General features: G+C 43.6%; 1 protein-coding gene across 1 annotated transcript in view; it reads left to right on the top strand.

The window, feature by feature from the left end:
• The window catches only part of Acvr1 (activin A receptor type 1), a 69,803-nt gene that overhangs the window by 37,125 nt on the left and 10,116 nt on the right, over positions 1–22,562 (top strand). The window contains exons 3-8 of the mRNA XM_059260485.1: positions 441–704; positions 2,567–2,778; positions 6,096–6,195; positions 11,362–11,508; positions 17,528–17,803; positions 22,046–22,243. Of these exons, the coding sequence (XP_059116468.1) occupies positions 441–704; positions 2,567–2,778; positions 6,096–6,195; positions 11,362–11,508; positions 17,528–17,803; positions 22,046–22,243 (1,197 nt within the window). The remainder of the gene's footprint in view (positions 1–440; positions 705–2,566; positions 2,779–6,095; positions 6,196–11,361; positions 11,509–17,527; positions 17,804–22,045; positions 22,244–22,562) is intronic.

Genomic DNA, 22,562 nt, shown 5'->3' with positions numbered 1-22,562 from the left:
AAGTCCCGAAGCAATGCTTGCTTAGGGGGGCAGAGCTGGCAGGAACTGGTGCTAACAGTTGGCATGTGTTTATTGAGGAGCCCTTTTGGGGGGGGTATAAAATAAAGGTAATGAATAGTATGTTCCCATCAAATATTTTGTTTTGATGCAGAAACTGGGGATATGAGAAAGAGGTTCCATGTCAGGAGTCTGGACAGCCTGTTGCCAGTCTTTGTCCTAGCATGTTCTTAAGGAGGCTGCACAGCATAGACAGATGTACTCGTAGGCTGAGATGCGATTATTATTTGGTTGAGTGACAGTCGTGGAGTGTAGACATCCGTCAGTGGTGATGACTCTGTGATTGGATTTGGGGTGATCGGAGGAAAACCTGATTTTTTTCCTCCGAGAGGGATGTAGCTTACACAAGTGAATTGTTTTTCCTTCTTCCCTCTCCTTTGCAGATGAGAAGCCCAAAGTCAGCTCGAAACTTTACATGTGTGTTTGTGAGGGCCTCTCCTGTGGGAACGAGGACCACTGTGAGGGCCAGCAGTGTTTTTCGTCTCTGAGCATCAACGATGGCTTCCACGTCTACCAGAAGGGCTGCTTTCAGGTTTACGAGCAGGGGAAGATGACGTGTAAGACCCCTCCATCACCCGGCCAAGCTGTGGAATGTTGCCAAGGGGATTGGTGTAACAGGAACATCACAGCTCAGCTGCCCACTAAAGGTTCCCATGGCTTCTTCTATTTCTAGATCAAGGGGTTTTGTTAATGTTGCCCCAAGTCTGTGTGGGTTAAGGACCTGTGTGCCTAGGAACTTTCCTCCTACACCCTGAACCAGAGCTGATGGTCCATGGAAGGTCAGTCTGGGTGAGGAAGAGAAAGGCCCTTGGAATCTAAAAGGAGAATGAGCATTTTGGGGAAAGTGAGTGATGTGGCATTCATTGAGAGGACAGATTTAGGGAATGATTTTGCTGACGAGAGGTCACCATGAACAGATGTATGGCTTTCTGTTAACGGGGGAGAGTGACTTTCATTATACCTTAAGTAATTCTGCCTAGTAAACGTTCATCTCTAGGTCATGTGTGTTGCCTGGCACCTACATGGAATGCCTTTCCCTTGTTAAGAAGACGATAAAGGAAAGCTTGCTAATGTCTTCCAAATATGATTCCTGGCCATCTGAACGGAAGTCATATGCAATTGTGCATGAGCCTTGGAGCTATGGAATTTTCCCTCATGCATTTCCTATGAATTTCATGTCCTTTGGAAAATGGTCTCCCTCAGAAACTGTTTTCTCATATAGTGAACTCTAAGCAGCTGTATCAAGTTGCTGTCAAGATTAATGTAGGCCCACTCCAAGCCAAATTTATCCCCTTAATATAGAGTACCTCTTAATAGGTTTAATTGTATGATTTTGTACTTGTGGAAGTAGGAAAATACAAATGGGGTAAGAAGGCCACTCTCAGCCTCCACTGCCGGGAAGGAGGCAGGAGGCAGAAAACCAAAAAGCTGATTGATTGGTCATGGGCAGTTTTTAAGTCACTGTGACCTGCTTAGAGCAGGTAGAAAAGACTTCATTCTGATAGGAAAGTAGGGTTGAATAACACAGATTTGAGAAAAGGATCAAATAGTGAAGTAGTTAAACTCAGAGGTTATTTCCTTATGTTCAGTGTGTTAATTTTTTACTAACGGAATGGATGGACAAGAAGAAATCTCTGCATCCACCCCAAAACTAGGTCAACAGGGTGAAGATCCTGATAAGCATATACTGTTACACATTAAGTTTTATACATTCATTTATATACTTATCTGTGTGTTTGCGTGTGCACGCACACGTGCACACAGACACCTGCGTTTGCATGAGTGTGGTGGGTAGATCCGAGGACAACGTATGGGAATTGGTTCTCTTACTGTGTGGGTTCCAGGGATCAAACTCAGGCCGTCAGGCTTTGTAGCGGGTACTCTTGCCCTCAGAGCCATTCCATCTCCCAGCACCCAGTGTTTTAACAAGAAGGCATTTCCTGTAAGGAGTTGCTTATTTGAGGGACCGCAATATCTGTCATTTCATTAAAGTGGTTTTAGATGTTATCATGCAGATGACACGTACTATAGAGTATTATGGGTACCAACTTTATTGTCAGGACTTGGGGAGTTAAAGAAACGTAAAGGATCTTTGAGTAGAGAGTGCGTTGCTGAAGGGAACACTAAGCTTAGGGAAGGTTTCAGTACCTTCTCACTGGGATATTACAGTGGAACAGCAGTTCCTATGCATCTTTACATAGGAAATCCACGTTAATAAGAGGAACATCAAGACTTCTGTGGCTCTTGTATTGTAGAAACTCTTAAACAGCCTTACATTAATACAGCTGATTCCTTGTGGAATCCTTTCTAAACTCCTGTTTAATTGAATGATCATTTAAATAAATGGCTGGGTCATTGGCTGGATGTTAGGAAGTATTTTAGTTGTAAAAATTGTTTTGATTTATGAATATTGTTTGGTCAGGGCCAGGAACCACTTCTTATGATATTGGTAAATAATAAGGAAATGGTGATCCCAACCCCTACTTACCATTTTCTTTCCATTCTCCAGGGAAATCCTTCCCTGGATCACAGAATTTCCACCTTGAAGTCGGCCTTATTATCCTCTCCGTGGTGTTTGCAGTCTGTCTTTTAGCTTGCCTCCTTGGAGTTGCTCTCAGGAAGTTTAAAAGACGCAACCAAGAACGCCTCAACCCCAGAGATGTGGAATATGGTACCATTGAAGGGCTTATCACCACCAATGTCGGAGACAGCACTTTAGCGGTGAGTTTGTGACCCCAGAGGGATGTCTAAGAACAGCTGAGATGGAGATGGACACTTTCTTATTTTGAGTGTGGCAAGCCAACAGTGAACTGACAGTTTAGACATGCTATGTGACTAACTAGTCACTGGACTTCTGTCCAAGCATATGTGAGCACCTGGTTGGCTCCTGTACATAAGAACATCCATTCAAACAGACACTTCAAGAATGGGCTTGGAGATTCTACTTTAGTAGATTCTTGGAGGTGACTTTTCTTTGGGGAATGTGAGGAAAAGGGACAAAGAATGGTTGATGAGACTGGAGTTTTGGAGTGCTTGGAATGGCCTTACTCAGTTACTCTATTTGTAACAACAAAAGTGTACTTTTTAAAGGAAGCATCTTCTCATTAATATTAAAAAAAATCTTTTTTTTCCTTTAGATGATTTGAATACCCCATAATTTAGAAACTTGACATCTCCAGAAGTAGCCATTAAGATTTTGATGCTCTAGTACTGCCCCCTTGTGGAGTGTAGTCAGCTGACTGAACCAATGTCCTCCAGTAGAAATGTGTAGCACATACAGAATTTAAAATGCTTTAGTAGCCTCCTTCACAAGTAAAGGGGGGGGGAGCAAAACATATATAATTTTTATCATTTCAATGTACAATAAAACATTAGCATTTTACATAAGTTTTCACAGTCATTTACAGGGTGCATCATTCTAGGCCCTTCATTGTCTACTTCTTCAGCATAGAAGGCACTGTATTTATACAGTTGAAAATTTCTCCCTGGCCAGGGAGATGGCCCAGAGGGTAAAGATGTTCACTGCTGAGCCCAATGACCTAAATTCAATCCCCAGGACTCGCATGGGAGAAAACTGACTCCCACAAGCTGTCCTCTGAGTTCCAAACGTGCTATGGCAAGGCTGCCCCCCCCAATAAATAAGTTAATGAATAAATGCAGTAAACATTTAAAGTTACCCATATATTTGAAAACTATAGGGTTACATTCAAAGTGGATGTCTTCCTTTAGTTACTCTTCTAAACTTTTAGTTAAGTCGGGGAAGTAGGTCTCTTACCATAAGCAGCCTACTACAGAGTGCAAAAGACTAAAGTACCAACACTCTCCATGGATACTACATGGATTCTCTGAAAAAGACATAGATTTGTGGGTGTTAGGTGCCAATGCCATGCCAGCTTCCCCCTTGTCATAATCCAGTGAGTTACAAGTCAATCAAGTTATCTTTGTAATGTGATTCAGAGCTGCTGAATGCTATGCTCCTGTCTCATACCAGATCGTCACGCATGAAGGCTGGCTCCAGGACATGACAAGTCTATAAGTGCTCAGGAGTTCTGTAATTAGGATTGCTCTACCACGTTCTTTTTTTTTTTCGGTTTGCTGAAAAAGATGTACCCTAGGTGGTGGCCATCTTTAGCTCATGTGCTCCACCTGCACAGCCATAAGACCTACCTGTAATCAGGTGCCAGAACATTGCTGATGCTGGATGTAGCCTGGGAACCACCATGCCCTGCTGCCTGCACCATCAGTGTTATGTATAAAAAAGGAGCAAGTTCTCCTTGGGTACCTCCTTTTATTCACCTATTTGAATTACAGTGTAGTGAAACTGGAAGAGGGTACTTTTGTTCTCATTCAATACTTGTTCTGAAGGTGTTCTGAGGTTTAGGGGAAAGCAGATGGGTTTATGGGGTTTGTAGCAGGACGACATGAAGATGATTCCAGATCAAGCTTCAGCAAAGCAAGATTCTAAGGCAGATCAGTCAGAACTTTGTTCCTTGGAGCTGCTAACATGTCTAATTACCAAGGGCAGTAATTGGAATGTCTAGTGTAAATTACTGTTTAAATAGCTTTTAGGATTTTGAAATAGGAATGAAAGCCTGTGCCAAAACAGACTTCTCAACACAACCCAGCCACGTCAGCTGACAGAATGTCATGCTATAATGATATAGCACGGAATAACCAGTTGTCCTTATTTGCTTATGTAAACGGTGTGTTCATTTCTGTGATTTGACGAAGTGTAAGCTCGCTGAAGCTCGCCCATGGCTGGGGCTTCAGGAATTGAGGTAGGTCTTCCTAAGTCTTTGGTTGACCTCCCCACACCCTTAAATCTGTGAACTTAGTTAGAACCCAAGCTATGCATCACGAAAAAGCAGTAGCTTAATATTCAGCATTATTTTTCTCAAAAATAATTGAATGCATGGAGACAGACAAACACGGCAAGAGAGAATTGTTGGGGAGGCATGAACCCTATTTCATCTACATTCATTTTCTTCCTGATTATCCTTGTGTGGCTTTTAAGGGGTCTGGATTTCTTCTGTTGACTCTTCAGCTTTTGGTAATTTTACTGATCCACAGTATTTTACAGTAGTGCTCCATGGAAGAGGGAGAAGATGAAACTCACAGAAGTCTATGTGTTGCTTGACTCGGCTGCTTATGTGTTGGGAAAGAAGGAGCTTCGGGCAGGGTTAAATGGACGATACTGCAGTCGCCCCACTACCATGTCTAATGTCAGTCAATGTATCAGACATGATCCAAGCCTTTGCTAAAACTATGAACACAAACTTTATGAATGAACTAACTGGTAATCTTTTGCCAGCATGCTCACTGGGAAAAATCAATTTGCAATTCTGGCTTTATGTGTTAAATGAAATATTGTTTTACTTTTTTCCTTTCTAATTTGCAATTCACATTAGGAAATGATAAGTAGGTGTTAATTTAGTGACCCTTTTGTTCATCTATTACCTGAAAAAAAGAACCTCCATCTAGAGAAATACCTACGCACGTACCTATAAGTACCAATTTAAAGATCTACATACTAATCTTTCCGTTACACTTGGGTGTTCATATTCCTAATTTGTTTGCTTCTAATTAGACATCTTTGATTTTTTTTGGCAAACAAAGTAGATCATTCAGTAGATATTTAGTGAGCATAGCAGAATATCATAGATAATACACAGCTCTTAATGTTGAAGCATTCCCTCCCCAACCCCATTCTTCCTGCTGCTTTCTCGTGCTCAGTCCTTTGAACTTTCTAATGTGCTCATTAACTTTACTCAGCTTCCTTTCTCATGTATTTGATAAAAAAACTCCAGGGCTTAAGAAAGAATGACTTATCCATCAGGAAAACCTGCCTTCTTTGATTTACTTTTTAATTTTCCTGAGGCACACAACCAGTCTTTTCAGGGGAGATTTTTGAGGCGGTATAACGGGTCACATGACCAGAGTTGCTGGAAACCATGTTGGTTATCATGGTATCCGTCCTGGAACTCCACAGCAGGGACTGTAGCTCAGTAATTTCTTTTTCTCCTTGTTTCACATTACAGGAATTACTGGATCACTCGTGTACATCGGGAAGTGGTTCTGGTCTTCCTTTTCTGGTTCAGAGGACTGTGGCTCGCCAGATTACCCTGTTGGAGTGTGTTGGTAATTCTTCGTTTCCCTTCCTTTCGGAGAAATAGACAGCGTCAGTCATGATTCTAGAAGTAGGATGGGGCTTGGGAAAGTCGGCTTCTTGTTGCTGCTGCTATTGCTTCCTCATTAACGCAGGAGGTGCCACGCAACCCTGTGGTTGTTCAGCTTGGGAGCGGGGGAGAGATAGCCATGGGGGTCTCTGTTCTCCGTGACTCATCGGTGAGAACTTGTTGAAGTTCTGGTGAGGGGATCATCACTAAGTAGTACAGCCAATGCCTGGTCTGAGTGACTTGAAGAGGCTGTGTTGTCCAACGACTGCATGATCTGAGGTAACAGGCTTCTGTTAGGAAGGTTTTTCCCTGTAGTTTCTCTGCCCTTTCTACTGTCCCCTCCCTCTAAAAATAATGATGAGTACATCTAGTTACTGTGTGCCAATTAGAAACCAAAAACTTAGTACAATATACTTTTAAAAACTAGACTGAATTTTACTAAGTGTTTTCTGATTAAGTCCTTATTACCAAGAGCTACATATATTTTTATAGCCTTTCTTTTTTTTCCCTACAACATATTTTAGGTTGGTGGATTGTTTCTGAAAAATTTGTGCCCCTTTACTCATTAAAAAATTTTTGATCTGTTGTTATTGCATGTGTGTATATTGTGTATGTGTGTGGGTTGTTCATGCCACGGCATATGTGGAAGTTAGAGGATGGTGCTGTGGAGTCGGTTGTCACCTTATACTTTTATATGGGTTCTGGAGATTGAACTCAGATCATCAGACTTGCGTGGCAAGCGCTTTACCCATCGAACCCTCTCACGGGCCCTCCTTCCTTCTTTTCATGAGGGCACACACCTTTCCTAGTATTGGGACTTGTCAGAAGTCCTTTAAAGAGCTGCGCAGTGGTCAGTTTGGCTGATGGGTTAGCAAAAATGCTTGTAAAGGACTTAGCACATATTCTTCTGCCTTCAGGATTGGCAGAATGAATTCCCAGGAATTGTGGATTTCTGAGTCAAGCATGGTTTAGTAATAATAATAATAAGAAGAATAGCCTCATGAATTTTGTGAAGATGGTGCAGAATGCCTTGTTTGTTTTACAGACAAGGTCTCTTGGCCCAGGCAGACCTAGAACTCATTATACAACCAAGGATGGCCTTCCACTCTTGATCTTCTCCTCTATCTCTTGAGTCCTGCCATTGTTATAGGCATACATCCTATGGCCAGATGCATTTTTAAAGTGCCAATTTTCAGGGCTGAGGGGTTGGCTCTGTCAATAAGTGTTGTTGGACCAATGTGAGGACTTGATTTTGATCCCCAGGGCCTATATAAAAAAGGTGCCACAGTGGGATGTGTCTATAGTCCCAGTACTGGATATGCAGAAACAGGAAGATGTGTGGAGTTTGCTGGCCAGACAATCTAGCTGGATCTGTGAGCTTGAGGTTTGTTCAGAGACCCTATCTCAAAAAAAAAAAACATAAGGGATTGAAGAAAACATGCAGTGTTAACCTCATGTACACATATGTAGCTGTTCCCTCCTCTATCTTTGGCACACACATGGGGGACACACTTTATTTTAAATAAAGTCCTCATGTTTTACTTGTTTCATGTGGAGGGTGGATATTTGTGGTTAGCATGATAGGTTTGCAGCTCCTCATTGAGATGGTGTGCAGGAATGGCTCGGCGTTGTCTCTACACTCCTTCTGTTGCTCAGGCTTTTGAGGTGGAGGCTGCAGCTTCTGCCCTCTGACAGTTTTTGGGGGAAGTGTCTGACTGTTATGAGTTGCCCCCGCCACTAGCTGCTATATGAAGGAGGAGTGCCCTCATTCTGTAGTAAGATCTGGGGTAGGCAGCACTGCTTGCCTGAGACGCATAGGTGACAGTATGGAGCTGTGTTACCTTCTCTCTGCGTCTGCCTGCACTAACTGACTGTGCCTATTTCCACTGCATGCAGCTCTACCACAGCTGACTGAAACTAGAAAAAGTTGGGTGAAAACACACAGGTGTACTCATTACCAACAATCAGAATTGTCTTCTTGTACTAATTAGCATCCTGTTTGTTAATGAGCAAGGATGTCTGGGTATCGGTATGAGGCAGGGAAGGGACCATGCACCTACCTCTCCTGCCTTCGCCCACTTCCCCAACACTCATCACTCACAGATAGTCCCATGTGCCACGCTCAGTCCTCAGAGATTAGCTCCAGAGTCCAGTTGCTCCTCTGGACTGGGTAGACTTTTCCACTCTCTAGATGTTCTTCAGCATTTTTGAGCTAGTGTAGATTCAATTATTGCACTTTGTTGGGTTGACATAGAAGACTGATGGATGCAGTACCTCTTCAGGAGTTTGGAGTTTGTGTTTGCATGGTATAGCTTTGAGGAGAAAGGTGGATAGGTAGACGATCACTTTAGTTCAAGAGCACGGGGAATTGACCATGTTAGCCCTTTCCATGTTGTGTTGTCCAAATTTGAAGGGCCTGGGCATCCTCTTTGTGGGGCTTTCTGGCCAGGAACTTTTGGGAAACTGTGCCACTATTTTAATGGCTTCTGCATAGGATTACATTAGCAAAAAGCATTTGACAACTATTAAAATCAATTTCTGTTTTGATTTTATCCACCTACCATGCCATATATGCCTTATATTTTATTTTCTTAATTAAAGAAAAAAAGATTCACGGCAACAAACAACTCTGTGTCCACAGCTCTTGGGGACATTTGTCTTTCCTTTCCAGTGAAACAGTGGCTACAGAGAGAAAGTAAAGATACAACATGGAGCAGAGGCAGGAAAGGCTTGGCATTTATCTTCCACTTTTATAGCTTCTGGCTTTGTAGCATCTCAACAGTAGTCCTCATCTGGACCAGAAATGCTAAGTCGTGCCTGTGGCGTGATTAAAGTGACTGGTAAACTAAATAGACTGTGTGGGATTCTTGACAGGAGCCCACAATGCACTCCAGCCAATCTTAGCACCCCTTTAGAATAGTCATGGCTATTGGATAGGGTTATCGGTTCTTGTCAGGGAACCTCAATTTGGTGGCCATCCATGTTGCCATATCACCACCAGGGCTGGATGGTACCCTGTGTGTCACACCTGGGAAGCAGGCACCCTGTCCCCAAGTCACATCCCCAGCCCTCAGTGGTTTGTCAGATGTTTCAGGTGTGACTTGGACACACCTGCTTTCTTTCTGAGTTTAGGTTCTCAGTGGCTTAGTTTTCCAGCAGAGGGACTGTACTGGTGTGGTGTGCGTGCAGGTGGGCACGGCAGCTGCCTACCACAGCCCTGAGACCGTGCAGTTGTTGTGTGCCTGCGCTGAAAGGCTCACGGCCTTGTAGTGCTGTGTGCCTACCCGCACTGCCTGCCTGCCATCCGGCTGTTACACCCCATGTTGACCCCCATAGTTTGGAGATAATGACCTCCTCTTTCCGACCTCTCTGGTCATCCTTACCTATAATTAAAGAGATGAGTGGAAGGGTGATATGTCCCTGATAAGCATGTGGCTACTACATGGCGGGAGGGGGCATGCATCAGACGGGTCCGATCCCAGCTAAGTTACCCCATTTTCTAAAATGTGTTCTTCAAGTGATTTAAAAAAAAAACACTCCATTGCTTCATGTGTATGGGTGTTTTGCCTGCATGTATGCCTGTGTATCACAAGTATGCCTAGTGTCTGAGGCGGTAAGAAGAGGGCAATGGATTCCCTGGAACTGAAGTCATAGATGGTTGTGTGCTACCTCGTGGGTTCTGGGAATCCAATCTGGGTCCTCTGGAAGAGCATCCAGTGCTCTTGACCACTGAGCCATTTCTCCAGCCCCCAGGTGACGTTTTAAAAAGACTTCATTTATTAGTATTGTATGTGTCTGTTTATGGTACACATATGTGAATGTGTATGCCAGCGACTACTTTGTGGAGTCAGTTCTCTAGTTCCACTTTTATATAGATTCTAGGGGTTAAACTCAGGCTCGAACTCAGCAAGTCTATTTACCTGCTAAGCCATCTCTCTGGCTCCAGATGTTCTATGCTCTTTCTAGTGTAGTCCCCCATGTGACATCACTGGGGCCCATCTAAACAGAGATCCATGACCAGTGTCAGAAATCAGAGCTGTTCTGGCATTGCGTGTTTATGAATTTGAAAATCTGCGTTTGAAATATATCCTCCTCCAAGAAACCCTTTAAAGGTGGTGGTGGCGGCGGTGGTGGCGGCGGCGGTGGTGGCGGCGGCGGGGCAGAACCACCTCCTGCCAGCACCATAGTTTGTCGTTAATCTTCAGGACCTCAAACTGTCCTTCTGTGGGGGAAAAATTGCTAAAGCACATTGAGATGTTTGTGCTTAGAAATGCCTGTGAGGGTCCAGTGTAAAGCAAGGGAACCAGAGAAGCCATTCAGTTATTGAGCTACATAACCCCGCCTCTTTGTCTTTTGATACCATATTGCAGTCTAAGAATCAGATTTGAAATTGTGCTATCTTTCCTGTGTTTTCAAAAACTATATGCCAAAGGTTTCTAGCCTTTTGACATTGTGACTTTACATTGTCATCTGCAAATGTGCTGGGCTGCCTGAATGGCTAGCCTGGGACACAACTTAGACACTCTTCAGGACAGCAGGTTCAATATAAATGTGCAGCTGCTTAGGGTCAGCTAATTGTGTCCACTAATGGGGTGCACAAGTTTCTTGTCACAATGGGGTGGACAGGGAAAGGAAGGGCCTACCTTATTTTTGTACGTCTTTGTAGATAAAGTATTTACACTCCCAAACTGAGTTTGCCCAGCAAATAATGAAAGGTATTAAGAGTTCCCGGCATTAGGCTCAGTGTTTACTACAAGGAGTTGCTTGGTGTGACTGTGTATCCTTCTATATATTAGAAACAGAAAAAAATCTCAGCGTCACACAAAGAAACACGTGACCAAAGCAAAAGTTATCGGTGGCAAGGCAGTCTTTTGGCAATAGGGGTCTACCAGAACCCAAACCCAACAAGTGAATACATGTGCCAAAACGGCCTCCATGACGTAGGTGGTGACTTCGTTTCATCCCATTGGTGGGGGCTCAACTTCACAATCTGACATGATTGGTTAGTCTGCAGAGAGGAGTGGGGAGAGATTCAGAATATAAGGGCACTGTCAGGTTGATTACGTTTGATAGGAGAAACAGAAACAAAAGCGTTTCTCACGTACTTCGTCTGTTTTACTGTCCACAGGGAAGGGCCGCTACGGAGAAGTGTGGAGGGGCAGCTGGCAAGGCGAAAATGTTGCCGTAAAGATCTTCTCCTCCCGCGATGAGAAGTCGTGGTTCAGGGAAACAGAATTGTACAACACTGTGATGCTGAGGCATGAAAACATTTTAGGTGAGTATGGATAAGCTTTCATTAACTGGTCTCGATAGAGAGAAGTGCCCTGGCTCTCTCCCATTTGTTAAATAAGCAGTTTAGAGTCTTTCCCAGAAAATGACGTAGTGACCCTCAGCATTTATAGACTATTTAATCTTTTAACAGATATATTTTTTAATTTAAGTCTGCACGTAAGTTATAAATTCCCTGCCTGATGAAAGGAAATCTGTGGCAGGGCCTTCTTGCTCCTATATCTGCAGATGTATTTAAACAACAAAAACTAGTTCTACATTGTTCATTTCAAGGCTTGTTGGGTGGCTCTGCCTGCCCCACCCTTCCTGAATATTTATTACTGGAATCAAACTAAGAAAGGCCTTTGGATCCCTTCCTAGAGATTCACAGCTCCCAGGGATGCCGTAATTAGATGCACATTCCCTCAAACTAGGCATCATTTTTAAAAAGACCAGATTTACAGAGGGATTCGGCATACATTTTAATTTGAAAACTCCTCGCATACTTCTGGGACTCACAAAGTATAGATGAATTTTCATCATCTTATCACTAAAGCTTAGCAACACTTAAGAAATATGTGCAGTGCCCACTACAATCCTGCTCTAGCAACGGAGAGGGCCCATTGGTTTCTCTATTTCAAAAGGCTTGAAGTGTGTTTCCATTAATACACATGTATGATGAAAGCTGCCTAGAGTGAGTCTTCAGAAATAGAAGAAAAATCTGGGGAGAACTGAACTGTATGCTGTAGTGTTGGCCACTGTGTGGCTATTGGAGTATGTCTGGGCATCTTAATATCGCACATTGTACCTCTGTTCCATTCTGTCAATCTAGTATTCAAATGTGACCCAGGTTGTTGGTGATTGTCCAAAGGTAGGGTGGCTGTCCAAAGCTTTGCTTCGACAATGTGATGGTGACGTTCAGTCTCAGGAACATGTAAAAGTGTCTTTGAGGAGATGGAGAGATAGGTCAGCATTTAAGATCACTGGCTGTTCTTGCAGAGGTCCTGAGTTCTATTCCTCACACCCATATGGCAACAGTTTGTAACTCTTGTTCCCGGGAATCTGATGACCTCTTCTGGCCTCTGTGGCCATTGCATGCACACGGTACACACACAGACCTGTAAGCAAAACAGCCTTGCACATACACACACAAACTGAATAATTAAAATGTGTCTTTGATTGCTCCCAAATTGGCCTATAGTGTTGGTGACTTCTAGTCCTGACTTTCATAATTCCCTAGCTGTCAGTTCCAAGGAGTCTTTTGAGCTTCAGTTACAAATATGTCTATTTCTGGCTACAACTAGTATTTCCCTTTCTGTGGGACTGTGACAAACAGTTGGCTTTGATCTTGTTGCATTGTTCTTGACTATCCGCCGTCTCCTTTCCACCCTCTAACCTCCCTTTTCTCCATCAAAATGTCTTGGTCTCAGCCAGTTTCTCAGCGTAGATCCCCTGTGCATTTGTGCACACCCTCTGCTGGTAAGCTACCACTCACTGCCTGGGATGCATTACGGGGTCAGTGCGTAATAGCTGTGATCATAGCTCTAACAACACTGCCAGGATAATAGTGGGGAGTGACGATGTCATGAGTTCTGCTGGGATTGCTTCGTGTGTGCACTCTTGGGTAATCCTCCCTGCAGCCTCAGAGAGTAGGTCGCCTTATTTCCCCAGTTTTAACTAGCAAAAACTACTGAGGAGAGGCGAAATGTTAGAGCTGCGAATCATGCTGAGGAGCTTAACCCTTCACCATAGTTCCCTGCCGTGGCCTGCAGCCTGTGGGATGGTCATGTCACATTGCCCTGGAGTCCTGTCTTAGATTACAGAGTCAGGGTAGGAGGTGGACGTTCACTTGTACTCAAATTTGCCTTGAGGTTCCCAATCTTCCTTCTGCCTCTGGAGCAGACTGAAACTGAGCAACAGTCAGAGTTGGTTGTGTTAGGAGTGTTGGTGTACAACAGAGACTTACCTTAAATACTAGAGTCACTAGTAATGGGAAGACGCATGTCCTCTCCTAAGAAGCATCTGTGGTCTGAAGCCTTGTGAAGGAAGGGCATGGCCATGCACCCCCTCTCAGGCTTCTGGTGCTCACATACTCATTGTGCAAAATCTCCGGGATACTGTGCTTTCCAGTGTCTTAGCCACTGTGTTGTATGCTGAGCGTGGGAATCCTTCCCGTAGTGTTTACATTCATTCCTAGTAACCGAGCACTGTGTCCAGCACATGGTAACACCCAGGAAATAGGGACTAGGCTGGGTTTAATCGCAAGAGGAATTTGAAAGGTGTGTTTGTAGCATGGTTCACATATGTGAAGTGTTAGAGTCCCTTACCGTGGGACTAAAAATTGTCTGTTTTTCTTTCTCGGTTATATGTGGAAATTCTGGCATATTCTAAATTCCTGAGATTGCTCTCCCTCACCCTAATCACAGTGATATGGACATATGGTCTTTTTAGTTGAGAAGGCTCACAGAAATAAACATTTTCTTAAATTAAACTTTTAGCCAGGGCTGTGGAGATGGCTCTGTTGATAAAGTGTGTGCTGCATAAACATGAGGCCCTGAGTTCAGATCCCCAGCACCCACATAACATCAGACATGGCAGTGACACAGGCCTGTGACTCCAGCGCTGGTGGACTGAGAGTGGGGACAAGCAGATCCCTGGAACTCTTTGGCCCCTCCTAACTTAGCTAATTGGTGAGCCCCAGGTTCATGGAGAGAACTCTTCTCAAAAAACCAGGTGGACAGTAATCAGAAAACAATATGGGTGTAGATTTCTGGCTCCCACATGTGTGCACATACAAATATGCACACACAACCCTGTACATCACACACACACACACACACACACACACACATACATACACACACACGCACACGCACACGCACACAGAGACATACACGCACACAGAGACATACACGCACACAGGCAAACACAAACATACCATTTCCCCCTTGTCCTACCAGTTTTCTGGGCATACTTTGTTTTCTATGACCATTTTGTTTTCTGTCAAAGAAGTATGTTGTATTTCAGATAGGCACCCTTCCTTCTCATGATTTACTTTAGTTATTGTGTTTACAGAGTCTGGCTACATTGCCCAGATGGTCTTGAACTCCTGGGTTCATGAAGTTCTCAGTCCTCAGCCCCCTGAATCAGTGTGTGGAGAGGTTTGTTCCACACTGTGCCTGACTTACATATTATGTTTTCAGTATCTGATTATGATTCTCCTCCCCAGGAGTATTGCTAAGTGTAGATCCCCAAAGCATGGAGTTGAATTCAACTTATTCTTTGTACACATGCACACTCTCATGTAAAAGTGTGGGCCCTTGTTTGTCCCCTTAGTTAAACCTGTGGGCTAGCTTGAATTTCAAACCTTCGTCCTGCTGCATCTGGTGAGGAAGAGAACAGATGTAGCTAATGCAGCTCGCCATGTGATGGTGGAAGCTGGCTTTTACTCTGGGGAGTAACACTTTCCCCTAATCTAAGGACTGTTAGAGGCCCCCTGCAGCTGCCAATCAAAGTTGCATTTCTGAGCATTCACTGCCTTATCTCTATAACTAAGGAGGATTATTAGTATGGAGATCTATTCCAAGTCTTACATCACACTCCTTTAAAAAGATATGTGATATTGATCACTTTATGCCTTGTTTTTTAGACAGGGGCTAATGTATCTGAGGCTAGCCTCAAACTCACTATGTAGTCAAGGGGGATCTTGAATTTCTGGTCCCCCTGCTTCCAACTCTCCAGGCTTAGAATGACAGGTAGAAGTACCACCATGCCTGATCTGTGTAGAGCTGGGGGAGCCAACCCTGGGTTTCTTGTGTACTAGGCAAGCCCTGGAGCATCTACATCCCCAGTCCTGCTTTATATAGTTTTAAGCATAAAATTGAGTAGCATTGAAGTTGGATGGCTGTGCAGTGATTGCCATCATCCTGCTCCGTAACTGCCTCGTGCTCTTGTGTCTTATGTGATTGGCTGCTGAGATGGCTCAGTGCTTGCTGTCAAACCTGAGTTTGCCCCGAGTTCAATCCCTGGGATCCCCGTGGTAGGAGAGAACAGATTTCCACATGTTGTTTTTTGACTCTTCCCACGTGCCATGGTGCATGTGTATATGTGCGTACACCAGCAAAGTAAATAAGAATAAATATAATAAAAATAAATGTAGTTTAAAATTTAAAGCACTACTAAGGGCCTGGGGAGATGTCTCAGTAGGTAAAGTTGTTACTTTGCAGGACTAACAGCCTGAGTTTGGACTCCCAGAACCCATAAAGTTATGCTGTAGTACAAGCATTTTATAATCCCAGCATGCCCCTACTTGGAGACTGGAGATGGAGACAGGAGAATTGCTAGAAGCCCAGGGGCCAGCTAGTGTTGTATACACAGCAGTGAACAGCAAGAGAAACCAGGTCTCAAAGAAGGTGAAAAGCAAGCGCTGACAGCTGAGATTGTTCTGTGACCTGCACACATGAACCCTTACACATGTATGCCCTCACACCATCAACACATCCATGCACGCATGCATGTGTACGCACAAACACCCACACAAGAGTACCATTGACTACTTGATGTCACTATTTCTTGAGACTACTGGAGAGGGAAGCAAACTCTTCCTGAAAATATGAAATGCAAATGTTCTTCGTACACACGATGTGCTCAGCATCGCATTAAGCATTTTGAATGCGCTGCCTTTTGTTACCATGTGCCTTTAGGATGTGTTGTTTCCCTGCTCTTATAACCAAGGAGAGCAAGGTGGAGATTCTATGAGACTTGATCATGATAGCCCAGCTCAAGGATGGTAGAGTCAGGATGTCAGGCAGTGGTATAGATTTAGGGCCCAACCATCTCAACACCTCACACCTCTGCTGGTTCCTTAGCATTGCCACTGAAAACTTCTCAGATCTTAGATCACTCTTTGATCACATCTAGTACTTAAAGAGCCTGGGAGGATGGCTCTGACAGAAGTATTTGGTCTAACCATCCTCTCCCTGTGTTACGAACACGTCCATTGGATGTATCGGAGTCCCCACCTCCAGGCACCTGCTCGGCTTTTATTACTAATGGGCTGCTCTGGACTCCAAACACAAACATCCCATAACAGTACTCCAGCACTGAGAATCGAATGTACTTATATGAACTTGAGAGGTAAACAGTTGAAAAAAAAAAATCCCGTTCATTTCAAAGTTTTTTTCCTGGTTTGGAACATAAGGAATGGGACAAACAAAATGCTTCTTTAAGATCTAAGGGTCAGAGGGACGATGAGAACAAAAGAGCTCGCTTATTATATATGATTATTGTTTTCTCAGGGGAAGAAACCAGTGCGGGCTACTGCACAGGTGTATGTTAGCAGCTTGGTTTCTTTGGAATTGTACCTTCCAGTTTGGGATCTTTATTTTGGGGAAGGTTAGTGCACATTAATAAGAGTTCCTCAAGTGTGCTTAGAATATGTATAAAAGGACCTTCATGTCTCTGCATCTACCAGTGTCTCATTTCTCTTCAGGACATTTGTCCCCTATGGATGCAAGCCTATTCCAGTATCTGCTCTGAATTTTTTAATTATTTATTTTAGGAAAAAAAGTTATTTGAATACTGCAGCGGGTGCAGCAGGCACGGCAGTGACAGAATGCCAGCCTGCTCTGAGCTACCAGGGTCTGGGTGCTGGGCTCATGGTGCTGGGTCAGGACTAGAAGTCAAGCATCCAGGTTCCAGGTTTGTAGGGTCTTAGGGTACTATTTTGAATATCCGAATAGCAAAGGGTTCGAAAATTTCATGATGGGTGAGCACCAAAGTATGAATGTCATGTGATTCTTCACACCGTGTATTAGTTTTTAAAAGGATTTCTTACGGCGGAAACAGGCAGGGGACCATTTTGCTCTTATTTAGCACGGCCCCTTTCAGGAGTAGATGCTATTCTTTGTTGCTTTTGTGACGGTTAATTCATTTTTGCCCTAGAGTAGTTCTGCTCTGTGACGATTTGGGGTCCCCAGAGTTACAAGGTGGAGTTCCCACTGTGAAAATTCTGTCCTTCTTTGCAGGTTTCATCGCTTCAGACATGACGTCCAGACACTCCAGTACGCAGCTGTGGCTCATCACACATTACCATGAAATGGGGTCGTTGTATGACTACCTTCAGCTCACCACTCTGGATACAGTTAGCTGCCTTCGGATCGTGCTGTCCATAGCTAGTGGGCTTGCACATTTGCACATAGAGATATTTGGGACCCAGGGGAAGTCAGCTATTGCCCACCGAGACCTAAAGAGCAAAAACATCCTGGTGAAGAAGAATGGACAGTGCTGCATAGCAGATTTGGGTAAACCTGAAAAAACATTCTTAGTGACTTCACTTACTATGGGTGTACTCCAGATTACTAATGGTCTTTAGCCAGATTGTACCTCTTTCTCCTCCTAACATGCTGAACTGAAAATTTCAAACCTTAAGGAAAACCGAATGCCATTATAACCAGCAGCTGTGTGTGTATGTACCACTTGCGTCTCCCCATTAACATTTTGTAGTTCTTCCAATCCTTACATTCATTCGTCTAGCCATCAGCTCTTGTTTGAACATCTTAAAGCAAGTTGCAGACAAAAGAATTCTTTTCTCTGACAACTTCACCATTCAAACTAACATACCATTAAGTAAAGTGCCTTGTTCGTCCATTTATTTTTTTTTTCCCCCTTTCAGGTACTATTTACACATTATGAAACACCCAAACCTTTATTTTCAGAGTTTTGACAAGAGCTGTAAACCCCAAGTCTCTGTTGACACTTTCCTATTGTTTTTTAGAGTAGACTCAATCCCTACCCCACCACCCTCATCAGCAACGACTACTGTTACATTCTGATTTCATGTACTTTTGCATGGAAGTGGGTGTAGAACTAACTAGTTCAAGGAATGGTTTGTCTTGAAAATGGTTTACGAAGTCATTCTTCTGTAGCCAAAGCAAAATTATCAAGTGGAGAAAGTATTCCATGAAGTAACTCAACCTTTGTGGAGTTGGAGCATCGCCACCCTCCAGGATTTCGGGTCTGCTGATGGAACTCCAGTTGTCCTACAGATGAGACTGCCTTCATGGCTGGTAGCAATCCTGCAAAAATGACATCTGTCCTAAATCCTTAGAGTTCCGGCTGTGTCATTGTGCTAATAAGAACTGAGTGATGTTGTTTATTCCTTCTAATAGACTATTGAGATTCTGCATTCTGATAAGGGTTTAGACAGAATTAGCTTTAATTGCGTAATAAGATTAATTTACTTTGGTTTGATTTTAAAAACAGAGAGTCTGAGATGTTAGGAAATTCCAGTTTCCTTTTATTAACTTTAGAGTCTTTTTTTTGTTTTGTTTTGTTTTGAGACAGGGTTTCTCTGTGTAGCTTTGTGCCTTTCCTGGGTCTTGCTCTGTAGACTAGGCTGACCTCAAACTCACAGAGATCTGCCTGGCTCTGCCTCCCGAGTGCTGGCATTAAAGGCGTGCGAAACTACCGCCTGGCACTTTAGAGTCTTTCCTTGCGTGTTGAGCCATTTTTTTTTTTTTAACAGTGTTTGGCAAGGGGACGGGTGTGGTCCCTAAGCTGTGTGCAGCCATTTGAGTCGTAAGGAAGAAACTTGGAGTCAGGGTGATTTGTGTGCAAATTCTGTCACTTACTCTGCAGTTTTTCATGTTTGTTTACTAATGTGTTCACCTGGCTCCAGTGCTAACAGTGCTTACACTCTGTCCAAGGGCCAAAGGGGGATCTAGTGCTTAATGCCGCTGTGCTCTGGACTTGGGTGCATCATTGGCACCTTCACAAGAAGTGTTCATGTTTTATTTATGTAACTCAACCCCAGACATGCCCCCTCGCAGGATTATGATAGGGTTCAGGCGTTGTGAGAAAGAAGAAAGGATTCAGGTGAAGGCCGCTGTTATAATATAACAGGGCAGCTCTTGGCTTTGGTTTATGGGACTTGGTCAGGAGGGAGATGGAGTATTTTGTCCAGCTTATTAATGGTTCAGCCATATTTCTTTTGGTATGAGCCCCCCAATTAGGTATATTAGTTGCTGTAAAAACCCGTGCTACCGAGTCACTGCAGACCAGTAATGTTGTGTACAAAACAGCCCCTTTTAGGATGTAAGTCGCATATAATTTTTCGTGGTTTACCCTGAAATTAAGGATCACTCATCAGAAACAGTGTTCTGTTATCAGTACTGCTAAAAGGACTATAGCCGATTGATTTTTCTAACTTTTTGTTATTGAAAACATTTAAGCGTGTAAGTTTTTAATTATTTTTTTCTTTTTAAAAATAAACTTTGTTATTAAAAATACTTGCAAAAAAGTGATAACATCACATAAAAAGTTTGAAGGAATATTTTTTGTTTTTATTTTGCTTTGTTTTTCAAGACAGGGTTTCTCTGTGTAGCCCTCGCTGTTTTGGAACTCACTCTGTGGACCAGGCTGGCTTCAAACTCAGAGATCCTCTGCCTCCCGAGTGCTGGGACTAAATGTGTGCACCACTGCTGCCCAGTTTGAAGGAATATTATAATGATTTGCAGAGTCAAAATTTAAAATTTTGTTACATTTTCCTTTTGTGGTTGTATATTTTTACTAATTTTGGGGTGTGTGACAGGTATTATAATACTTTATTACTAAATATATCAAAATTTACCCCTCCCCCATATCAAAATATATCTCTTCCAAGACCACAGTTTAATCTCATCTAAAATTCACTGAAGTCTGACTGTGTAGCCCAGACTGGCCTGGACTCTCTGTTAGCCTAGGCTGGAATCCTCCTGCCTCAGCCCCTGAATGCTAGAGTATCACAGGTGTGTGCCACTATACTTGACTGTTGCCTTTTTCAAGTAACAATTCAGTCAAGGTTTACAAATTGCATGCTTTTCTTTATTGTGATAGTTACCCTCTAGGAGGTAAGGGATTCTCTGTAAAACTGAGCACCTAGCATCTTCTGGAGGTTTTTGTTGTAGTTTGCCTGTTTTCTTTTCTTTTTTCTTTCCTTTTTTTGGCAATGTCTTACTATTTAGGCCCAGCTGAGTTGGAACTCACTAGCCTTGAGGCTTGTAGAAATTCTCCTGCCTCTGCCTCCCAAGTGCTAGGATTGTAGGTGTACACTGACAAGCTCTAGTCCTTCGAAGCCTTTGCTGTGGCCGAAGGAGTCGGTTCCAATATGGTGCAGCCACATGGCTCTTGGCAGCAAGCTTCAGTGCCCTGCATGGAGGCCTCTCCATGGGGCTGTTTACTGGCGTTGAGTGTAATGAATGAGCCAAAGAAAACAGTCAGGAAAACTTTTATTCTGCCTCTCGGGCCCTCGTTTTAAAGATACACGAGGTCACTTTTGCCATTAATCTAACCCAAACTTCTGGACAAAACTAAAGCCAGCCCAGCTGGCACGGCATGTCTGTTTCAGCCGTACCTTTACAGCATGCTGATGTTTGGGCTGGGGTTCCAGGAATGGCAGAGGAGCACGTTTGATCTGAGGAATGTTCACAAGAGCCAAAACAGAGAAAGAGGAGCCACTCTGCTTTGGATGAAGGAAGGTGCTAAAATCTTTGCTAACTGTGAAGGGTAAGATGGCGTGCTCTCTGGCCTGAAGGTGTGGAGTCATGCCTTCAAAGCTTTGACCTGGAGAACTCATTCACTACAGATAGCGGCAGGGATTTCCAAGGCACCTTAGGACTGCAAAGCTTCCCAGGGCATTTTGGTCCTGTTTGGCACTTCCCATTATATGGAGTTTTATGGCAATCATTTTTAAGATGGTCTATTTATGCATCAATAAATAAATCTGTCCTCAGATAAGCCGTGCACAAATCTGTCTTTCCTCAGTGACTAGCGGGGAGCGGCAGGTCTCTCTAATTGACTGAGGAATTCAGAAATGAGCCATGGTTTAAGTGCTTTGGAGCCATTTAGAGAGAGAGAGAGAGAGAGAGAGAGAGAGAGAGAGAGAGAGAGAGAGAGAGAGAGAGAGAGAGAGAGAGAGAGAGAGGCACTTTGAGTTAAGGTTCAGCTTATTGCCGTCTGTTCCCATGATTCCGGGGAAGGCCCATGGGTTCAGCCACCTGATTGCTCTGATAAGTGGCTGACCCTGTGGGGTACAGCAGAACCAGTTGTAGCTTGCCCTTTATGGCACAATAAATTACCTCAGGTTTTCGGTCTCACAGTGTCCAAAATTTGTGTTTGGAGACAAGTGGTGGTGTTTGAGAGTTTAATCTGCTGATTTTTAAGCTACCTTGAGGTTCATATAGAATGTGTGTGAGCTTATTTTTCCATGGCTTTCGAACATGGCCTCATATTACTTTAGTGTTTTGGTCTGCGTTTACAAAAAACCATGTCTCCTAGAGCTTCATATATTAACTTGATAGTTTAATAATCTTCCTGAAATTAGTCCTTTTTCCTGCTCTCACACCCAAAGTTACAAGAAATCTGGGGATATTCCAGGTATTCTAGGTGTCGCACCAGTGACACAATACCACTAGAGGGCACTTTTGATCGGGGTTGTTTTAAATTCCTTCAGCTGCCCTGTAGGAGAGGGGCGGTAGCTAATCCCAGTGCTGTCTTTTCCCCTTTAGGTCTGGCTGTCATGCATTCCCAGAGCACCAATCAGCTTGACGTGGGAAACAACCCCCGTGTGGGGACCAAGCGCTACATGGCTCCTGAAGTTCTAGATGAAACCATCCAAGTGGATTGCTTTGATTCTTACAAGAGGGTCGACATTTGGGCCTTTGGCCTTGTTCTGTGGGAAGTGGCCAGGCGGATGGTGAGCAATGGTAAGTGTGTGACATTGTCTTTGTCCATGGTCTCTTGATGCCACATGATCAAAAGGCCCCGGGGGAATATGGCAGCCTCATGGTTCCTCGAATCAAATCCTACTTGCCTGATGGTGGGGTTAAGTGTGTAATGGCATTGTGTTTGAATTCAAGAGAGGAGACAGCGACTGAAGGACGGTTTTGGGAACAGCTTAATTTTTTTTTTCTGGGTTTTCGTTTGGGTCTCTTGCTCCTTTCTTCCCTTCCGGCTCTGGCTTCCTGTTTGACTTCCTTCTCACTGTCCTTCCCTGTTGGTTCCTCCAGAAGCTAGATCTAACTT

The sequence above is a fragment of the Peromyscus eremicus genome, chromosome 4, assembly GCF_949786415.1.
Source record: "Peromyscus eremicus chromosome 4, PerEre_H2_v1, whole genome shotgun sequence".
Classification (NCBI taxonomy): Eukaryota; Metazoa; Chordata; class Mammalia; order Rodentia; family Cricetidae; genus Peromyscus; species Peromyscus eremicus.
This window is presented reverse-complemented; position numbering and strand designations above follow the sequence as displayed.